The sequence below is a fragment of the Periplaneta americana genome, chromosome 7 (assembly GCF_040183065.1).
Source record: "Periplaneta americana isolate PAMFEO1 chromosome 7, P.americana_PAMFEO1_priV1, whole genome shotgun sequence".
Lineage (NCBI taxonomy): Eukaryota > Metazoa > Arthropoda > Insecta > Blattodea > Blattidae > Periplaneta > Periplaneta americana.
The window spans coordinates 22198037-22218110 of record NC_091123.1 but is presented as its reverse complement, the minus strand read 5'-3'; the positions used below and the strand labels follow the sequence as shown (position 1 = coordinate 22218110).

The window sequence follows — 20074 nt, the reverse complement described above, 5'->3', positions numbered from 1 at the left end:
CTGACTTTTCCCGTGGTTAGAAATTTGGCGTACACGTCAGTGTACAATGACGTTCAAAGATATCTGATCCGACTAATCGATAGTGATCGATAATTTGTTGTTGTAAATGTGGATTCTTTAGTTATTGCTTCTATGAATAGATGGCGAACATAATAGTCACTGTTGCCATTTGTAGATAAATATTCCCGCATTATGGAATTCAATTTTTCATCCCACTCTACTGATTGTAAAACAACACTGGATTTAGTTGGAAACCGCTGATATTGTCAATTGTGATAATAATATTAATCTTAATCTACGTAATCATTTTCTCTGATACTTTTTTAACTGTCCCAATAATGGTGCCATCTAGTGAGAACCAGCAGAACTGTTTCATAGTTTGTCAATTTTTTTATATAATTGGTTCTGACTTATCCCACAGTCTACTATATACAGTCACGAAGCTTGAGTTTTGAGGGTGCTGGAAACAATAGACTGTGACGGTACTATTTTGCATTGCCTGTAATGAGGCGATATTAGCGATCCTAGTGGTGAGCAACTACCTAATGTTTGCATATTTACTACATATTGAGCTTCGCGACTGTATATACTAGACTGTGCTTATCCCGTGGTTGGAAAGTTCGCTTACACGATCATAAAATCGTAGATCAGAACAAAGGATACAAAAAAATTGAAAACTTTGAAAGAGTTCCGCTAATTCTCAATAGGTGGCACCATTATTGGGACAGTTATAAAAGTGTCAGTTAAAATTATTTAGCTAGATTAAGCATAAATTATTCTCATAATTCACAATATCAGCGGTTTTCAGCTAAACCCAGTGTTGTTTTATAATCAATAGAGTGGAATGAAAAATTGAATTCTATAATGCGGGTATATTTATGTACGATTGGCGACACTGACTATTATCTTCGCCATATGTTCATGGAACTAATAACTAAAGGAGCCACACTTACACCAACAAATTATCGAACATTATCGATTAGTAGGATCAGATATCTCTGAACGTTAGTATACACTGGTGTCCGCACGAAATCGATTAGAATAAATTCCCGCACCTTGTGAACGGGACCTAATCCCCTGGTCCTAGGACCAAAGCATAATATAAAATCTACTGCGTATTTTGGTCCAGTAAGTGCCAAGTTGTTACAACTGAGAGATTGTAGACTATGTAGATAGATAAGTATTAGAGGTGAGTTCACACGCTTGACAGCAGAATGCGCCATCTTACATAATCGCAGGATGTCCTTATAGCAGGGTATCAGCTTTCTTCCTTGGACAGTGACAGAAACTATAAGTTTCAATTTGCGCAAGCCTACGCTTTGGAACGCGTACAAGAAGAGACGCGCATTTAAATCTTGGATCTAACGAGCTTCTAGCCTTTAATGGGATAGCAGGGTAATTTATTCATTTCTCGTTTTTTTTCACGTCTTCTTTCGTCTTTCTTTAGTGTTTCTATTCTTTTACGCATATTTCTCTATGTCGTCTTTCTTTCTTTCTTTCTTTCTTCTGTCTTTTCTTTCTCCCTTTCCTTTTCCGTTATTCTTTTATACAAGTTAATAGCCTACTTTATATTCTTCTTTCCTTCTTGTCTCTTTTGTTTCTTCCTTTCTATTATTTTCCTTCCCCTTTCCTTCTTGCTTCTTTTGTTTCTTCCTTTATACATTATTTTCCTTCCACTTTTCTTCTTCCATCTTTTGTTTCATCCTTTATACATTATTTTTCTTCCACTTTCGTTCTTGCTTCTTTTGTTTCTTCCTTTATATATTATTTTCTTCCCCTTTCCTTCTTGCTTCTTTTGTTTCTTCGCTTATGTATTATCTTCTTTCCCCTTTCTTTCTTGCTTCTTTTGTTTTTTTCCTTTATATATTATTTTCTTCCCCTTTCCCCCCTTGCTTTTTTTCTTGCTTCCCTTGTGTATTATCTTCCTTACCCTTTCCTGCTTGCTTTTTTTTTGTTTTTTCCTTTATATATTATTTTCCTTTACTATCTTTCCTGCTTCTTTTGTTTCTTCCTTTACTTATTACTTTCCTTCCTTTTCCTTCTTGCTTCTTTTGTTTATTTTCTTTTGTATTATCTTCCTTCCTCTTTCCTTCTGGCTTCTTTTGTTTCTTCCTTTATATATTATTTTACTTCCACTTTTCTTCTTGCTTTTTTTGTTTCTTCCTTTATATATTATTTTCCGTCCACTTTCCTTCTTGCTTTTTTTGTTTTTTTTCCTTTATATATTATTTTCCTTTACTTTCTTTCTTGCTTCTTTTGTTTCTTCCTTTACATATTACTTTCCTTCCTTTTCCTTCTTGCCTCTTTTATTTCCTTTTGTATTATCTTCCTTCCTCTTTCCTTCTGGCTTCGTTTGTTTCTTCCTTTATATATTATTTTCCTTCCAGTTTCCTTCTTGCTTCTTTTGTTTATTTTCTTTTGTATTATCTTCCTTCCTCTTTCCTTCTGGCTTCTTTTGTTTCTTCCTTTATATGTTATTTTCCTTCCACTTTCCTTCTTGCTTCTTTTGTTTCTTCCTTTATATATTATTTTCCTTCCACTTTCCTTCTTGCTTCTTTTGTTTCTTCCTTTATATATTATTTTCCTTCCACTTTCCCTCTTGCTTCTTTCGTTTCTTCCTTTATATATTATTTTCCTTCCACTTTCCTTCTTGCTTCTTTTGTTTCTTCCTCTACATATTACTTTCCTTCCTTTTCCTTCTTGCTTCTTATGTTTACTCCCTTATGTATTATCTTCCTTCCTCTTTCTTTCTTGCTTGTTTTGCTTCTTCCATTGCATATTATTTTCCTTCCCCTTTCCTTCTTGCTTCTTTTGTTTCTTCCTTTATATATTATTTTCCTTCCACTTTCCTCCTTGCTTCTTTTGTTTCTTCCTTTATATATTACTTTTCTTATCCTTTCTCTTCTGTTTATTTTAGCCATTATTACTCGATCTTTTCTTTTTCCTCTTTCTCACTTCTTTTATTTTCCTGCGGCAAACCGTGCCACAAATTCTGACAAGAAAAGGTTTTAGGAAAGACTCCTCTATAGCTTAAAGGCGCAAGAGAATTTAATGAAGATGCGGACTTAGCCCCCTTTTGCAGGCAGCATCTTCAATTGTTGTTGGCCTGAGAATCTCACGACACAATTTTTGCTGCACGTAATTTGGTGTTGACGTCACGAGGTTGTGTTGCAACTGTTGGATCAACACTGATTACAGTGATGGGACATGAGTCACATGGTCTGATTTACAAGCGTCACACTTTTGATTGCGAGAGCCACTGTGGCAAGAATAAAGAAGACTAGTTTACAAGCAACTTTATACAGTATTCTTATTGAATATGATATTCCCAAGAAGCTAGTTCGATTAATTAAAATATGTTTCAGTGAAACGTACAGCAGAATCAGTATGTATGCCTACTGTAAAGTGGAGTAAACTTGACTATGAAACAAAATAACAAAGAAATATATCAGCCCTAATTGTAACTTAAAATAATACAAATACTTATGAAATGAAAAAAAAAAAACAATTAAAAATATGTTCAGTGCATCTAATATTGTTGAAACACAAGATAATTTTAGTAATATTAAAGACCTTGGATCACTAAAATACTATAGGGAGGTTAAGCAGTTTTGGGAACAGGAAGAATATGTTAGACTAAATTCAAGGGAAGAGAGAACAGGAATGGCATGGTGGAGATTAGGTATCTGGAGACTCAAGAATAAAAGAGGGAACGTAGAGAAGGATAAATGTCCTTTGTGTGGACTAGCTGAAGATGCAATGCATATTGCGCTAAAGTGTCAGGCAACGAATGATTTGAGACACAGTTGGGTAGATAAAAAATTTCTACAAATAAACGCTATAGTAGCTTATAAGAAATGAATGGTCACCTAAACGCCAGCAATTTGCATAAATTAGGAAAATTTCTTTTTAGAGTTAAAATTAGATGGGAAGAGAAATTCAAAGCTCTAACAGAGATGGAATTATAAATGTTGAGTAGTCACACGATAGGAAACTACTAAGAGTAGTCAATGAAGTTAACAGAATAATTCTTAAGAGATTGAGCATAAAATGAAAAAGCTAAGGTAGGAGTTTTAAATATAAGAGCTATACTTATTATTAGTTGTGTATTATTATTATTATTATTATTATTATTATTATTAGTATTGTAAACAGAGGATGCTTATAGGTTCATTACGTATTAGTTGTGTTATATTTGTATTGAGAATGATGGCGGATTAAGAACTGGAATACATCTAATCCGCCATGAAGTGAACAAAGATTGATGAAATAAATAAATAAATAAATAAATAAATAAATAAATAAATAAATAAATAAATAAATAAATATGGTTGAAACCTTTTTATGACAATGTTTACCGCAGTTTACGGTATTGAAAATAGATTATTTCGGAGAAAATATGAGGGAGTACGCGACACGTTATATCTATAAGGGCTATTCCATATGAAATCGATCAGTAAAAAACCTCGCATTTTTTTAATACTCTAATTTTTTCCCTATTTATACAAGGTGCTGAGGAGAGTGCATTTTCAAAAATATACTATCGAAAGTCAAACGGTTTTCGTACTACTGAGCGACAAATTTAGCGTATTTTATATAAAAAAAAGCCTCTTTCAGCGCTCAGAACTTTGGAACCGTTTACTGCAGAACATTGAACGGGAGCTCATTTTGAAGCTGACATTTGGTAGGTTGTGTTAAGAAGTAATCCTTTTTTTTATTGTATACAGAGAGACAGATAATCTGATTTTACTTATTTTTAGGCTTTTTGCCCATTTGTAAAAATGTAAAAAATATTGAGAAAAAACCTTGCATTATTAAGAGCGATTCGGCATTGTTTGCTTAGTGTCACAGCAATAAGTTTCGAGGGTATTAAATAAATTATTTTCACACGCCTGGACTTGAACGGCTCAGTACCGCACGAACTGGCCGAGAGATGAAGATAAGTGAGCATTTTACTCCTGTGTTTATGAAAACTTGTGGTAAAGCTAGCTATGCTCGACGAAACATCACGTGTTTATGTCTTCTGGCCTTGCTTGCCTAGGCTAGCTCCCGCCTCACAGTCAGCTGGTTAGTTCACGCGCGTACTATTTATTTTCTTTATTTGATATTTTCAATATTTTCTTATCAACGGTGCACCAGTAAAAAATATGTGTTTATTTGTACTTTCAATGCGGAATCTAACCATATATTTTAAAAATATTTTTTCGTGGGCAAAGGCGTATTAATGAAGAAAAATCTAAATTTCTCCATTTCCATAAAAAGTAAGAAAAACTGTTTACATGCCAATATAAACTTTAACTTCTCAGCATCAAAATAAACCATGATTTTGATCACTGGATGAAAGGATTTCGGAGCCACAACAGTTTAAAGTTGCTAATTTTATGAAAATACGATAAATTTAAATATTTAAATTTAAACACTATGAAGTTCTGATGCCTCAAACTTTGCACAAAGCATTGTGTCACAGTTGTCAACGGTCAGAAAAAGTTTCATTGTATTTAAAAATTGCAAGGTCAATTTTCTCTATATTTCGGTCGATATGAGATAGAATAACCAGTAAGGTCTTCCCTAAATAATTATGCCTCCACCCTCCCAAGGAAGAAACTTTCAATGACGCCCTTGATCTATGTGCAACAAAATTCTGTAAAATTGTTTGGAAATAAACACAGAAACGATATATGTGACATTTAAGAACTGTACGCTCCGTCTCCTAGCAACATCGCAACTCATTTGTTCTAAAGATGCGACAATCAACAGCACTCCCACGTGTGTGACCATGAAAGTCTTCCCGAGCCAATGGACACGGTTAATGGATCTTGTATCATCTATTGATTAATGCTGCCACTCGTGGTGGCGTTGTAACCTCTCTGTGCGCCACTAAGGTTAAAGTGCGCCATCACCTCACAAAGGCTGCGAATTTAAAGTTTTCAGTGGCGGCACTCAGAAGCTTTTAAACTAGCCACCACTGCTGATATCCTTTACGTGGAAAGTATATGAAATTAAATCGTTGTCTATCTGGTATTACCAGGCTCACAACAATATCGCAACAGCTTTCTTCAGGTCAACAGACTTGTACATCAAAACATTTAGAAGGTCTATAGGCCTACATCTATCATTTCGTTACTCCATTTACATAGGTTCGTCAAAGGGTACGGATGGATTTTCATAGACTATAGACTGACAACACAACAAACTAAATTAATTTCATGTTGTTACGCATTAATTTTCTGTCTTATGCAATTTTGTGTACTATGGCACATTATCAATAGGGACCGGATTTTTATGTAATATCAAAGTGTGAAATATGTACATATTTATGTAAGAAAAATAAACTGAATATGTACCAAAATATGTAAAAACATGAAAATGTTAATATCAATATCTGACAGGTATAGGATAGGTAAGAATCTCCATTTGTGATTTCATAGAGCACTCGACTTTTTTACCGCACACTTGACACATTACTATTTTTCCATCTGTAGTGAAAGCTTCATCCATCGCAATCCATGATTTTATTTTTGTCGTTAGGGTTGAAGATACAGGGGCCATTTTAGTTAGTTAAAAGCAGTAGATAAACTCACTTGCACTTTATACTGTAAGTACTAAAACTAGAGAACTGAGTGAAGTGAATGACACAACAGTACTGCAAGCACTGTTTCGCTTTACTGGATTAGGAGAAAGTAAGAGGAGATGTGGGACACATGCATTTTAGCTGGTCCCTGTAAGAAACAAAGTATCTATTAACACCTCAAACTATAGGCATTTGCAAACTGTTGTTTGAAAAGTGACATTCCTGTCTCATTCAGAAGGGTAGGATTATTCCAGCCGAGAACCATACTTTCTAATTGCTCGGAAAATCCCACTTCCGTGTAGGTCTACTAAATTTAAAGTAAAGAGGTCAAGCAATAACTTGAAAAGCTATTTATTTTAATTTTTTAACATCTTTCCATTTGTTCCTTTACTCCAGCTTCTTTTCAAAAGTCGGCTACTTTATTGCAGCTCATGTCAGACTTAACACGGGTTTTCCGAGGGTAGGTAAGGTTGCAAATTGCATGGAAACGGCTTATTAAGACATGTGCAGAACAATTATAGTTCGATACAAATCATGTCGTCCTCGTCCCACTCCACTGCATGAAGGCAACGCTACTTTCTGAGTGATTTTTACAATACAAGGTAGTTGTATGAGAAAGGTTGCCTTTTGTTCACTCATATTTACATTGGGCGGTATAGGGTGAGTGCCTTTATTACTTCCTGGAACTAAGGACGTTATGTTTCGTCCCGAAATATATTCTTTCTTGGGTAGGTAAGAAGGCTTTTTAAATCTGTGTATTTCAAATTGTAAACTTACCCAGCAGAAGTTTTTTTTTTTTTTCCTTTTAGAGTAGTAAAAATGAATAAAACCCCTAAATATGTAGATTTATGTAATGCCGAGCCATAATATGTAAAGTGGGGTAAATATGTAAAAATATGTAGTATCAAATTTTAATATATTAATGGTAATTATAAGATTCGCAAAGATTTGTTATTTATATACGGTTAGGTGGAAAGGAATATAATATGTAATTACATAAAAAATCCGGTCCCTAATTATTAATAAATCAATTGACATAAAAAAATTTAAATCTAACAAAAATCCAGATATAGTCTCCAGTTTCTTTTGCATCAGGTGAAAGCATTTTACTTTGTATGGGGTGACAAGTTCAGTCATAGTCACATTCTTGAATAAAAGAGATTTTGAAATTTTGCTGAGGTAATCAAGAAAAATAAAAAAATATATTCATGTATATAGCCTATTTCGTCGGCAAGTCTAGAACAATAGACCTATTGAACACACAGCGAAGCCATTCGGTCGTTTTGCGCAATGGCCGGCTTTAGGGCATTCAAATCTGTTGAAAACCAGCTACGTTCATTCTATGCATATAAATTCTTTCCCTATAAAACACTAGCATGAAGTTATTGACTTCATTCATATGTTACCATGGCAACGTTATTGAAGCCCACTGCCGTGCACAGATTTTAATATTGTTCTTTTGTTTATAGTTGAGGGTTACGTTACGTTTCATTTCTCTTTTGTGACAGCTGCCCTGAGAATTAGTATAAACCAGTTAGAACCGGATTCTATTGCGTCCTATCTATTCAGGGTTGGCATGTTTAACCTTTCAGTCTCAATTTTTAAAATATCCGTGTCATCCTTATACACACCAGCTGTAGACATTTGCACTAACCACATAAAAATAACAACTAAAAATGTAGTTTTTCATTACCAATGTACAGTTTAAATAACGGGGGCTGTTAAAAACAAAATTAAATAAATTTTGTAATCATAATATTCATTTTTAAGGTGTATTTCTATTTACCAAGGCTGTTTCAGAGTCAATTCCAAGAAAAACTGTATTTTTTTATTATTTGTATTACGTCCCATTTGAACTTCAGATGTTATTCGGAGATGAAAGGTGATAGTTCACATTGTAATATTATTTATGTCGAGATGATAATTTAAATAATTGTAATTATTTATTTAAAATCCCGTTTAAATCACGATGACTGTTCAGAGACGTTGACATGATAATTGAAATAATTGTAATTATTTATTTATCGTCCTGCTTAAATTCCGATGGCTCTTCAGACACGTTGAGATGATAATTGAAATAATTGTAATTATTTATTTATGGTCCTGTTTAAATTCCGATGGCTCTTCAGAGACGTTGGGATGATAATTTAAATAATTGTAATTATTTATTTAACGTCCTGTTTAAATTCCGATGGCTCTTCAGAGACGTTGGGATGATAATTTAAATAATTGTAATTATTTATTTAACGTCCTGTTTAAATTCCGATGGCTCTTCAGAGACGTTGGGATGATAATTTAAATAATTTTTATTATTTATTTAACGTCCTGTTTAAATTCCGATGGCTCTTCAGAGACGTTGGGATGATAATTTAAATAATTGTAATTATTTACTTAACGTCCTGTTTAAATTACGATGGCTCTTCAGAAACGTTGACATGATAATTGAAATAATTGTAATTATTTATTTAACGTCCTGTTTAAATTACGATGGCTCTTCAGAGACGTTGAGATGATAATTGAAATAATTGTAATTATTTATTTAACGTCCTGTTTAAATTCCGATGGCTCTTCAGAGACGTTGGGATGATAATTTAAATAATTTTAATTATTTATTTAACGTCCTGTTTAAATTACGATGGCTCTTCACAGACGTTGGGCTGATAATTGAAATAATCGTAATTATTTATTTAACGTCCTGTTTAAATTACGATGGCTCTTCACAGACGTTGGGCTGATAATTGAAATAATCGTAATTATTTATTTAACGTCCTGTTTAAATTACGATGGCTCTTCAGAGACGTTGAGATGATAATTTTAATAATTGCAATTATTTATTTAACGTCCTCTTTAAATTACGATGGCACTTTAGAGACGTTGAGATGATAATTTAAATAAATGTAATTATTTATTTAACGTCCTTTTTAAATTACGATGGCTCTTCAGAGACGTTGAGATGATAATTTAAATAAATGTAATTATTTATTTAACGTCCTGTTTAAATTCCGATGGCTGTTCAGAGACGTTGAGATGATAATTCAAATAATTGTAATTATTTATTTAACGTCCTATTTAAATTCCGATGGCTCTTCAGAGACGTTGAGATGATAATTGAAATAATTGTAATTATTTATTTAACATCCTGTTTAAATTACGATGGCTCTTTAGAGACGTTGAGATGATAATTTAAATAAATGTAATTATTTATTTAACTTCCTGTTTAAATTCCGATGGGTCTTCAGAGACATTGACATGATAATATAAGTACCTGTAATTATTTATTTAACGTCCTGTTTAAATTACGACGGCTCTTCAGAGACGTTGAGATGATAATTTAAATAAATGTAATTATTTATTTAACATCCTGTTTAAATTACGATGGCTCTTTAGAGACGTTGAGATGATAATTTAAATAAATGTAATTATTTATTTAACTTCCTGTTTAAATTCCGATGGGTCTTCAGAGACATTGACATGATAATATAAGTACCTGTAATTATTTATTTAACGTCCTGTTTAAATTACGATGGCTCTTCAGAGACGTTGAGATGATAATTTAAATAAATGTAATTATTTATTTAACATCCTGTTTAAATTACGATGGCTCTTTAGAGACGTTGAGATGATAATTTAAATAAATGTAATTATTTATTTAACTTCCTGTTTAAATTCCGATGGGTCTTCAGAGACATTGACATGATAATATAAGTACCTGTAATTATTTATTTAACGTCCTGTTTAAATTACGATGGCTCTTCAGAGACGTTGAGATGATAATTTAAATAAATGTAATTATTTATTTAACTTCCTGTTTAAATTCCGATGGCTGTTCAGAGACGTTGAGGTGATAATTCAAATAATTGTAATTATTTATTTAACGTCCTGTTTAAATTACGATGGGTCTTCAGAGACGTAGAGATGATAATTGAAGTAATTGTAATTATTTATTTAACGTCCTGTTTAAATTCCGATGGCTCTTCAGAGACGTTTTGATGATAATTGAAATAATTGTAATTATTTATTTAACGTCCTGTTTAAATTACGATGGCTCTTCAGAGACGTTGATACGATAATTTAAGTCATTGTAATTATTTATTTAACGCCCTGTTTAAATTCCGATGGCTCTTCAGAGACGTTGAGATGATAATTGAAATAATTGTAATTATTTATTTAACGTTCTGTTTAAATTCCGATGGCTCTTCAGAGACGTTGAGATGATAATTGAAATAACTGTAATTATTTATTTAAGTCCATTTTAAATTACAGATGCTACTCAGACATGCTGACATGATAATTGAAATAATTGTAATTATTTTTAACGTCCATTTTAAATTACGGATGCTACTCAGACACGCTGACATGATAATTGAAATAATTGTAATTATTTATTTAACTCCCTTTTAAATTACGGATGCTACTCAGACACGCTGACATGATAATTGAAATAATTGTAATTATTTATGTAACTCCCTTTTAAATTACGGATGCTACTCAGACATGCTGACATGATAATTGAAATCATTGTAATTATTTATTTAACTCCCTTTTAAATTAGGATCCTACTCAGACACGCTGACATGATAATTGAAATAATTGTAATTATTTATTTAACGTCCATTTTAAATTACGGATGCTACTCAGACACGCTGACATGAGAATTGAAATAATTATAATTATTTATTTAACGTCCATTTTAAATTACGGATGCTACTCAGATACGCTGACATGATAATTGAAATAATTGTAATTATTTATTTAACGTCCATTTTAAATTACGGATGCTACCAAGACACGCTGACATGATAATTAAAATAATTGTAATTATTTATTTAACGTCCATTTTAAATTAAGGATGCTACTCAGACACTCTGATATGATAATTGAAATAATTGTAATTATTTATTTAACGTCCATTTTAAATTACAGATGCTACTCAGACACGCTGACATGATAATTGAAATAATTGTAATTATTTATTTAACTCCCTTTTAAGTTACGGATGCTACTCAGACACGCTGACATGATAATTGAAATAATTGTAACTATTTATTTAACGTCCATTTTAAATTACGGATGCTACTCAGACACGCTGACATGATAATTGAAATAATTGTAATTATTTATTTAACTCCCTTTTAAGTTACGGATGCTACTCAGACACGCTGACATAATTGAAATAATTGTAATTATTTATTTAACGTCCATTTTAAATTACAGATGCTACTCAGACACCCTGACATGATAATTGAAATAATTGTAATTATTTATTTAACGTTCATTTTAAATTACGGATGCTGCCAAGACACGCTGACATGATAATTGAAATAATTGTAATTATATATTTAACGTCCATTCTAAATTACGGATGCTACTCAGACACGCTGACATGAGAATTGAAATAATTGTAATTATTTATTTAACTCCCTTTTAAATTACAAATGCTACTCAGACACGCTGACATGATAATTGAAATAATTGTAATTATTTATTTAACGTCCATTCTAAATTACGGATGCTACTCAGACACGCTGACATGAGAATTGAAATAGTTGTAATTATTTATTTAACTCCCTTTTAAATTACAAATGCTACTCAGACACGCTGACATGATAATTGAAAATAATTGTAATTATTTATTACTTCCGGTTTTAATTAAGAAAATTATTCATAGGCATCGAGATTGTTTTGTAAGAACTTTAAAAAGGCAAGAATCCTTCCTAATGTGTGACTTGGACCTTACAGTAAAACATCCATTATAAGGAAATGTAAACGTTCACTAGCTATCTATGTGTTTATCTGTGTTTATGAGTAAAATGGATAGAGTTGGCAACCCTGAATTCTTGACTCTAAATGGCATTCTACAAGGAAATATCCTCCCGGTCTCTCAGCTCCATGAAATTCTCCAGCATTACTGGTATAAATTTTAATTAAGCAAGTTACTAGGAACTTCAGGAACTACATAAAACTTTATTGATTCTTAGGCCTTGCGACTTGTGAAGTAAGATTTGGAATCTAGTCGACATTACAGCAGGGATGGGTATAATTAAAATTCTCTCTTATCAGCTAGGATCGCCCTTAGTGCAACAGACGTTTCAAGATGCCGCTTTGGTGTTGAGCATGATTTTGTTTCCTGTTCTCCTATCTAAAATTAAGTATGAAGGCAGAAATCACGTAGGAATATTTTATGTTTTGCATTTTTCGTTTTGGAGGGAGATACAAAAGATATGAGCATTGTTCATTTCCTGGAATATGACGTTGAATATTATTCTATCCTTTTAGGACGCTGTTGCATAAACATCGCTAACTGGAGTTCACGATTTATCTAGAAAAGTAAATGTGTCTGTATTTTATGAGCATTTTAATTTTAAAGAATTACAGTAATCTTAAATTGTCAACTTTTTAAGCAATTTTGGTTACTACTACTACTACTACTACTACTACTACTACTACTACTACTACTACTACTACTACTACTACTACTACTACTAATAATAATAATAATAATAATAATAATAATAATAATAATAACACAAAGGAACGTAGTAACTACTACATATTAGGGATTGTGAAGACAGAATAGTAGATCCAATTTTATATCACACCTATTCTGGTTCTTTGGTCACCCAGAATTATATATTTTAATTCTACCAGGATTTGGTATAATTTCACATATCATTTCCTATTCTGGTTCTTTGGTCACCCAGAAGTATATATTTTAATTATACTAGGATTTGGTATAATTTCACATATCATTTCCTATTCTGGTTCTTTGGTCACCCAGAAGTATATATTTTAATTCTACCAGGATTTGGTATAATTTCACATATAATTTCCTATTCTGGTTCTTTGGTCACCCAGAAGTATACATTTTAATTCTACCAGGATTTGGTATAATTTCACATATCATTTCCTATTCTGGTTCTTTGGTCACCCAGAAGTATATATTTTAATTCTACCAGGATTTGGTATAATTTCACATATCATTTCCTATTCTGGTTCTTTGGTCCCCAGAAGTATATATTTTAATTATACCAGGATTTGGTATAATTTCACATATCATTCCCTATTCTGGTTCTTTGGTCCCCAGAAGTATATATTTTAATTATACCAGGATTTGGTATAATTTCACATATCATTTCCTATTCTGGTTCTGTGGTCACCCAGAAGTATATATTTTAATTCTACCAGGATTTGGGGTAATTTCACATATCATTTGTCAGAATAGTAAGGACGGTGAAATTATCGAGGAAAAAGAGTGCTAAAAAGTGAGTGCAAGAAAGCCAGTAGTGGTAAATGTGATAGAACAAGAATAGAGAAGATAGTGTCAAGTGTCAGAAGAAAGTGTAAAGAGTGTAGTAAGACAGACATAGAAACAATGAATTTAAAGTTAACGAATATCTGAACAAATGAGAAGTGGAAGAGAGAGGAATGAAGTGAATTGGATACTTAATGTGAATCAGTGTTGTGGAGTTGGGAGTAGCAACAGCGGTACTAGATCTGTAGAGGTATTCTAGATATAAATATACGGAAAGAAAGAAATAAAAGCGGGAATTAGGGAGTAGGAGCGAAGTGAAAGAGATAAGCACGTAAATATTAAATTTATTTATTTATTTATTTGTTCGTTCGTTCGTTCGTTCATTCGTTCATTCATTCATTCATTCATTCATTCATTCATTCATCCATTCATTCATTAATTTTTTGTTCGTTCGTTTATTCGTTTATTTATTTGTTCTTTCATTCGTTCGTTCGTTTATTTATTTCTTTGTTCTTTCATTCGTTCGTTCGTTCATTCATTCATTCGTTCATTTATTTATTTATTTATTTGTTCGTTCGTTTATTTATTTATTTGTTCGTGCGTTAATTTATTTATTTATTTGTTCGTTCGTTCGTTTGTTCATTCATTCATTCGTTCATTTATTTATTTATTTATTTGTTCGTTCGTTCGTTTATTTATTTATTTATTTGTTCGTTCGTTCGTTTATTTATTTATTTGTTCGTGCGTTCATTTATTTATTTATTTGTTCGTTCGTTTATTTATTTATTTGTTCGTTCGTTCATTTATTTATTTATTTGTTCGTTCGTTTATTTATTTATTTATTTATTTATTTATTTATTTGTTCGTTCGTTCATTTATTTATTTGTTCGTTCGTTCGTTTATTTATTTATTTGTTCGTGCGTTCATTTATTTATTTATTTATTTGTTCGTTCGTTTATTTATTTATTTGTTCGTTCGTTCGTTCATTTATTTATTTATTTGTTCGTTCGTTTATTTATTTATTTGTTCGTGAGTTCGTTTATTTATTTGTTCGTTCGTTCGTTTATTTATTTATTTGTTCTTTCATTCGTTCGTTCGTTCGTTCATTCGTTCATATAATTACTTATTCGTTCATTCGTTCATTTATTTATTTATTTATTCGTTCATGCATTAATTAATCAATTAATTAATTTAATCATCCGTTTATTTATTTATTTGTTCATTCGTTTATTTATTTATTTAACCTGGCAGAGATAAGGTCATCAGGCATTCTCTTCCCCTCTGCCAGGGGATTACAATATTAAGAATACAATTACAATTATAATGACAATTAATATTAAATTTACAAATACAATAAAAATCAAAGTACTAAAAGATTAGCTTATTAATAAAGGCTAGACAGTTTATTGTAAAAGTTAAGAAGAAATAAATTGTTTTATTAATTAAGTAAAAATTAAACCTAATCTACACAGCAAGAAAATGCTTAATAAGTTTGTTTTTAAACACTGTTAAATTCCGACAGTCTCTGATGTCACTGGGTAGGGTATTCCACAAGCGCGAGACCGAGATTGTGTATGATGATGAACACGATGATGTCTTATGTGTTGGTATGGCTAGTATGCGGCTATTTTGCGTGCGTGTGAAGAGATTATAATACAGTGACAGGTAAATGAAACGGGAGGTAAGGTAGGTAGCTGTAGAGGTGTGAAAGACTTGGAAAGGAGAACAAGGGAATGAAAATTTCTACGTTCATTAAGCCGTAGCCAGTTTTGAGTTTGGAAGGATGGGGTAATGTGATCAGCGCGACGGACATCGCAGACTAAGCGAACACAAGAATTGTGAACACGTTGTAATCTTTGCGACTGGTTGACATTGAGGTCATTCAGTAGAAAATCACAATAATCAAAGTGGGGCATTACTAGTGTTTCCACTAGTATTTTTTTGAGTGATAGCGGGAGAAATTTTCGAATGCTGTTTAAGGAATGTAGTATGGAAAGCACTTTCTTGATAATATGAGTTACTTGGTTATTCCAGTTTAAATCCAGTTTAAATGAGTAAATAAATAAAATAAATTATACAATGTAAACATCCGGATCTTAAGACCGTAACAGCTGTCTTACAATTGGACACCCCTGTCTTGGAGGAAGTGATTACGATGATTTCGATGTGATTTCTCCTTAAGCGCACAGGATGTAGCGCAACTCTTGACCCTGAGAGAGACTTCCCATCAATCCATATCACGTAGCCACGTGACCCAATTTTGCGCCCCTGATTGGCGGGCTCGACGTCCACTCCTCTATTATGCACTTCAGCTGGTGAATGAGGTAATGGCAGATCTGGTCTGCATGAAGAGACGAGTCCATGGCCCCCCTCCACTACCTAAGAGAACTGCGGGGCTTTGCCACGTCAAGATACTCCTATGTTCAAGAAGGAGAAATGCGAAACTGTTAACTATTTCGCGCATATGTCGTCATGTGTTTCTATCTGCCCATACCTATGAAGTGAATCGCCACTCACCACTTGTGATCTCACAGAACTTGGTGTATTTCGCCTATGTGTTTGTTTCCCTTAATGATCCTTATTCAGACACTTTAGTGCCTCATTTTGATTATAGTGATTTGTTGCTGACAAATGTAATACGTAACAAGGGATGTCAGACATTATGAAACGAAGTATAGTTATTTGATAAATAGAGAAGATTTGAAACAGCTGCTTATAATTTGAAATACTGATTATTGTTAATTTGATTAAAATTGCAAGTTTCTTGTTTATGTTAGTTAATTAGTTAGAATATAATTAATTACAATACATAATCATTCATCTAAAGTTTGTGTAACTGCAACCTGTGTATATTTTTATGTGGCTTTACTTTCAATCAATCAATCAATCAATCAGTCAGTCAGTCAGTCAGTCAATCAATCGATCAATCAATCGTTTATTAATGTCATAAGCAACAGTTTGTTGTAGTAGACATTAAATAATAGTAATATACGTTACAAGAGCGGTATGTTGACGTTTTCATGGTCGAGGAAAAGATTGAAAAAGCGAAACGTAGTTGAGCTTTTTTAATTTCCGAGAACATGAAAACAAACATACCGCTCGTGTATCGTACATTATTTTGTGCGAAGATCGTTTATTACATATCTGAAAGACGAATTTCTAATTAGTTGCAATGAAATATCCATGTTGGTTTCTGTTTAATGACGCCAACTTCGGAACACCAAAATATCTTTCTTCAACATTGTTGCTGTAAAATGTTTTCTGTGTTTACTATACTCCAGCAGGCCGTGATATACGTCTGTCTTTTCCCCCCCCCCAGTCTATAAATGCGAACTTTAAACAAACGGTAAGATTATGTAATGATTTATTTTTCATTTTAATATCTTAACAATATTATTTATATAACATATTGCAGTAATAACATCGGCATCTGGAATCTCGTTGATTTTTTCACGGCTTCCTTAATGTTACTTGTATCAGGAATGCAATAAGTTTCGTGGAGTAGTAGGCTTTACTTAATTTTTGCAAATATTTAAAAACAATAATTAACATTGCAATTTAGGTGAAATTGCAGTGGTAAGTTTCCAATTTATAATTATTACTGTGTTAAACGTCTCTAAAAATAATATGTTAAAAGCCTAAAGCAGTAAAATGAATGTCGCGCTTAAGCGGTAAGAAGAGGGAAATTGTTATGTTTGTTACGTTGGGAATACTGAATGTGGTATTTCACACTTACCGCGTATTGGTTCTGTGCGGAAAACAAGCAAATACGCACGATCTCGTACAAAATAATATTTTAATATTTGACATAAATACAAAAACAGATGAATACAACAATACAAATGAAATACAATACTGGTAAAGACAATAACCAATACTAATAATAATCGTAATAATGAAGAGCAATGCAGCTTATAAATTTAGAATACATTTACAGTAGAGTCAAGAAATTCACTAATACTATAGAATGGATGGTTGATTAACCAGTTATACAAAACAGATTTAAATTGTATATAACTTGCATCATGTGGTAACGTAATAAACATTGTTATAGCAATAGAATTGAACCTTTTTTGGACTTACTGTAATCTAGCTTTAAGTTCTGAAAGACAATAATTGTACCTTGTATTATAGTGATGAACTTCTGTTTTAGGGTGAAAAGTATTAAGGTTTTTCTTAATTTTCATTAGACATTGGAACACAAAGACGAAGGAATTAGACCTACTAAAGAATGTTGTTGACTCACGTTTTATGATCCCTTGGAAATCGAAAGTACGATTTGGAGCAATTTGTAATGCTGCAATTTTGTAGCAATTATAAACATCACATATACGCCCTGACATTTTAACACAGCACTAATTAATAATACTATTAATTAGCCCTGCAACAATATACATTGCAGTTGATTACAGCTTGTTTCGCGAGTATCGCCACACCGGCCGCCTAGGTAGCAGCACTAGCGTCGTTCGCGCGCAGAACTGCTAGCTGTCCGGTATTATGACAGTAAGGTATTTTGTTTTAATAGCACAGTTTAGTATATACAGTCACGAAGCTCAATACGTAGTAAATATGCATCCATAGGTAGTTGCTAACCACTAGGTTCGCTACTATCGCCTCATCACAGACAATGCGAAATAGTACCTGCACAGTCTATTGTTCCTAGTACCCTCATAAACTCAAGCTTCGTGACTATATATACTAGACTGTGATATTAGCTTAATAAATCATTAAAATTAATGTTTTGCATATCAACGATTTTTGTTGACCGTGTTCTGTTTCAGGTGCGTTCTTGGTGACGTATGGCATTGCCATGATATTCTGCGGGATCCCCATCTTCTTCCAAGAGGTGGCTGTAGGGCAGTACTTAGGGGCTGGTGGCATGACGTTAGTGGGTCAACTGTGTCCTATACTTCAAGGTAAGTGGAAGACCTTTTTTGTTCCTAAACTCTTACAGATAGCCTACAGGAGACTGCCGTCGCACTTTCTCTGAACTAGCCGATAAATGTCGCAGAGTCCATTATGTCTTCTTTTTATTGCTTTGAGATCCTTTTGTTCTCGCACGAGAATGGCGTTTAGTCCATAAAATAAATTAGATTGAACTCTCTGCATCGCAGTTTGAAGGGAAAACAAAATCCGATCTGTGTATCGAAGTTCTTGTTCCATTGTTGATATGGAGAGTTTTACCACAATCTAGTACATACAGTCACGAATGTTGAGGTGATTTTTTTACATTTCTCGCGATACAATGCTCCAAACGATTAGCAACTGAGAGTACTATAGTCGCGACGTTGTTGTTCCCGGCGTGACTCCTCCCCTTTGCTTACTTCTTAGGAAGTGAAGGCTCTATAAAGTCTAGGTAGGTAGTATCGTTCGCCATTTTTGTTCTTTCGTTGCCGAGCTAACAGACGAGGAATCTATTTGCCACACCGTTAAACCTTATCATGTCGTAGCTCCTATGATAATAAATCAAACGCACTGGAATTAAGCAAATAATTGAGCGGCAAATAACGTCCTCGTGTACTTTCTGCGAACGCCAGCGAAAGAGCCAAAATGGCGGGCGATTATATTAAGTATTTATGAAGCCTTAGGAAATGCATGAGGTCTTCATCAGCGAATCACAAGACTCACATGTTTAAATGTATCCAACCTTTAACGTGATTGATTGGCTGCCGGAAATTAGAGCGACGGGACTATAGGAACAATAGACTGTGCGATAGTAGCGATCCTAGTGGCTAGTAACTAAAGTTCAACTGTCATTGGATGAATATTCCGTACGTATTGAGCTTCGTGACTATATGTACTAGACTGTGCATTTACGTTCCAGTTTTTTGTAGTTACAAAAGTTTCAAGCATCTATACGGAAAGTTTCAAAATGACCGACATGAATTTCAAGCCTAGAAAGAAGTATATTTCTTTTAATACTTTGAATATACGAGAACAATAGTCCTGACTGTTTAGAAATTCTCCTACAATCTTTTTAATTCCTTTTCTTTTTTTAATTGCTAAATGTGGCCTCTCTGATAACGTTAACAGTTTTTCAAACATAAAACTATGCTTTAAAATAAAATTATAATGCGTAGACTAAAATTCGAAACATTCACTTGATGTCAGTGAACGCTATACCACCCCTGATCCTCCTACGAAACCATTTATACCTCCCACAAGTCTCGATTTTTATTTGGGCTGCCTAAGCAAAAATGAATTGCTTAAATCAGACACTCTGTATATAGGTATATATGAAGTAGGTATAG

At 32.9% G+C, this 20074-nt stretch overlaps 1 protein-coding gene across 2 annotated transcripts in view; it reads left to right on the top strand.

Moving 5' to 3' along the window:
• Positions 1 to 20074, top strand: part of LOC138702968 (sodium- and chloride-dependent GABA transporter 1-like) — a 135939-nt gene that overhangs the window by 63420 nt on the left and 52445 nt on the right. For both annotated transcript variants that reach the window (XM_069830408.1, XM_069830407.1), the window contains exon 3: positions 18605 to 18739. In XM_069830408.1, the coding sequence (XP_069686509.1) occupies positions 18605 to 18739 (135 nt within the window). The remainder of the gene's footprint in view (positions 1 to 18604; positions 18740 to 20074) is intronic.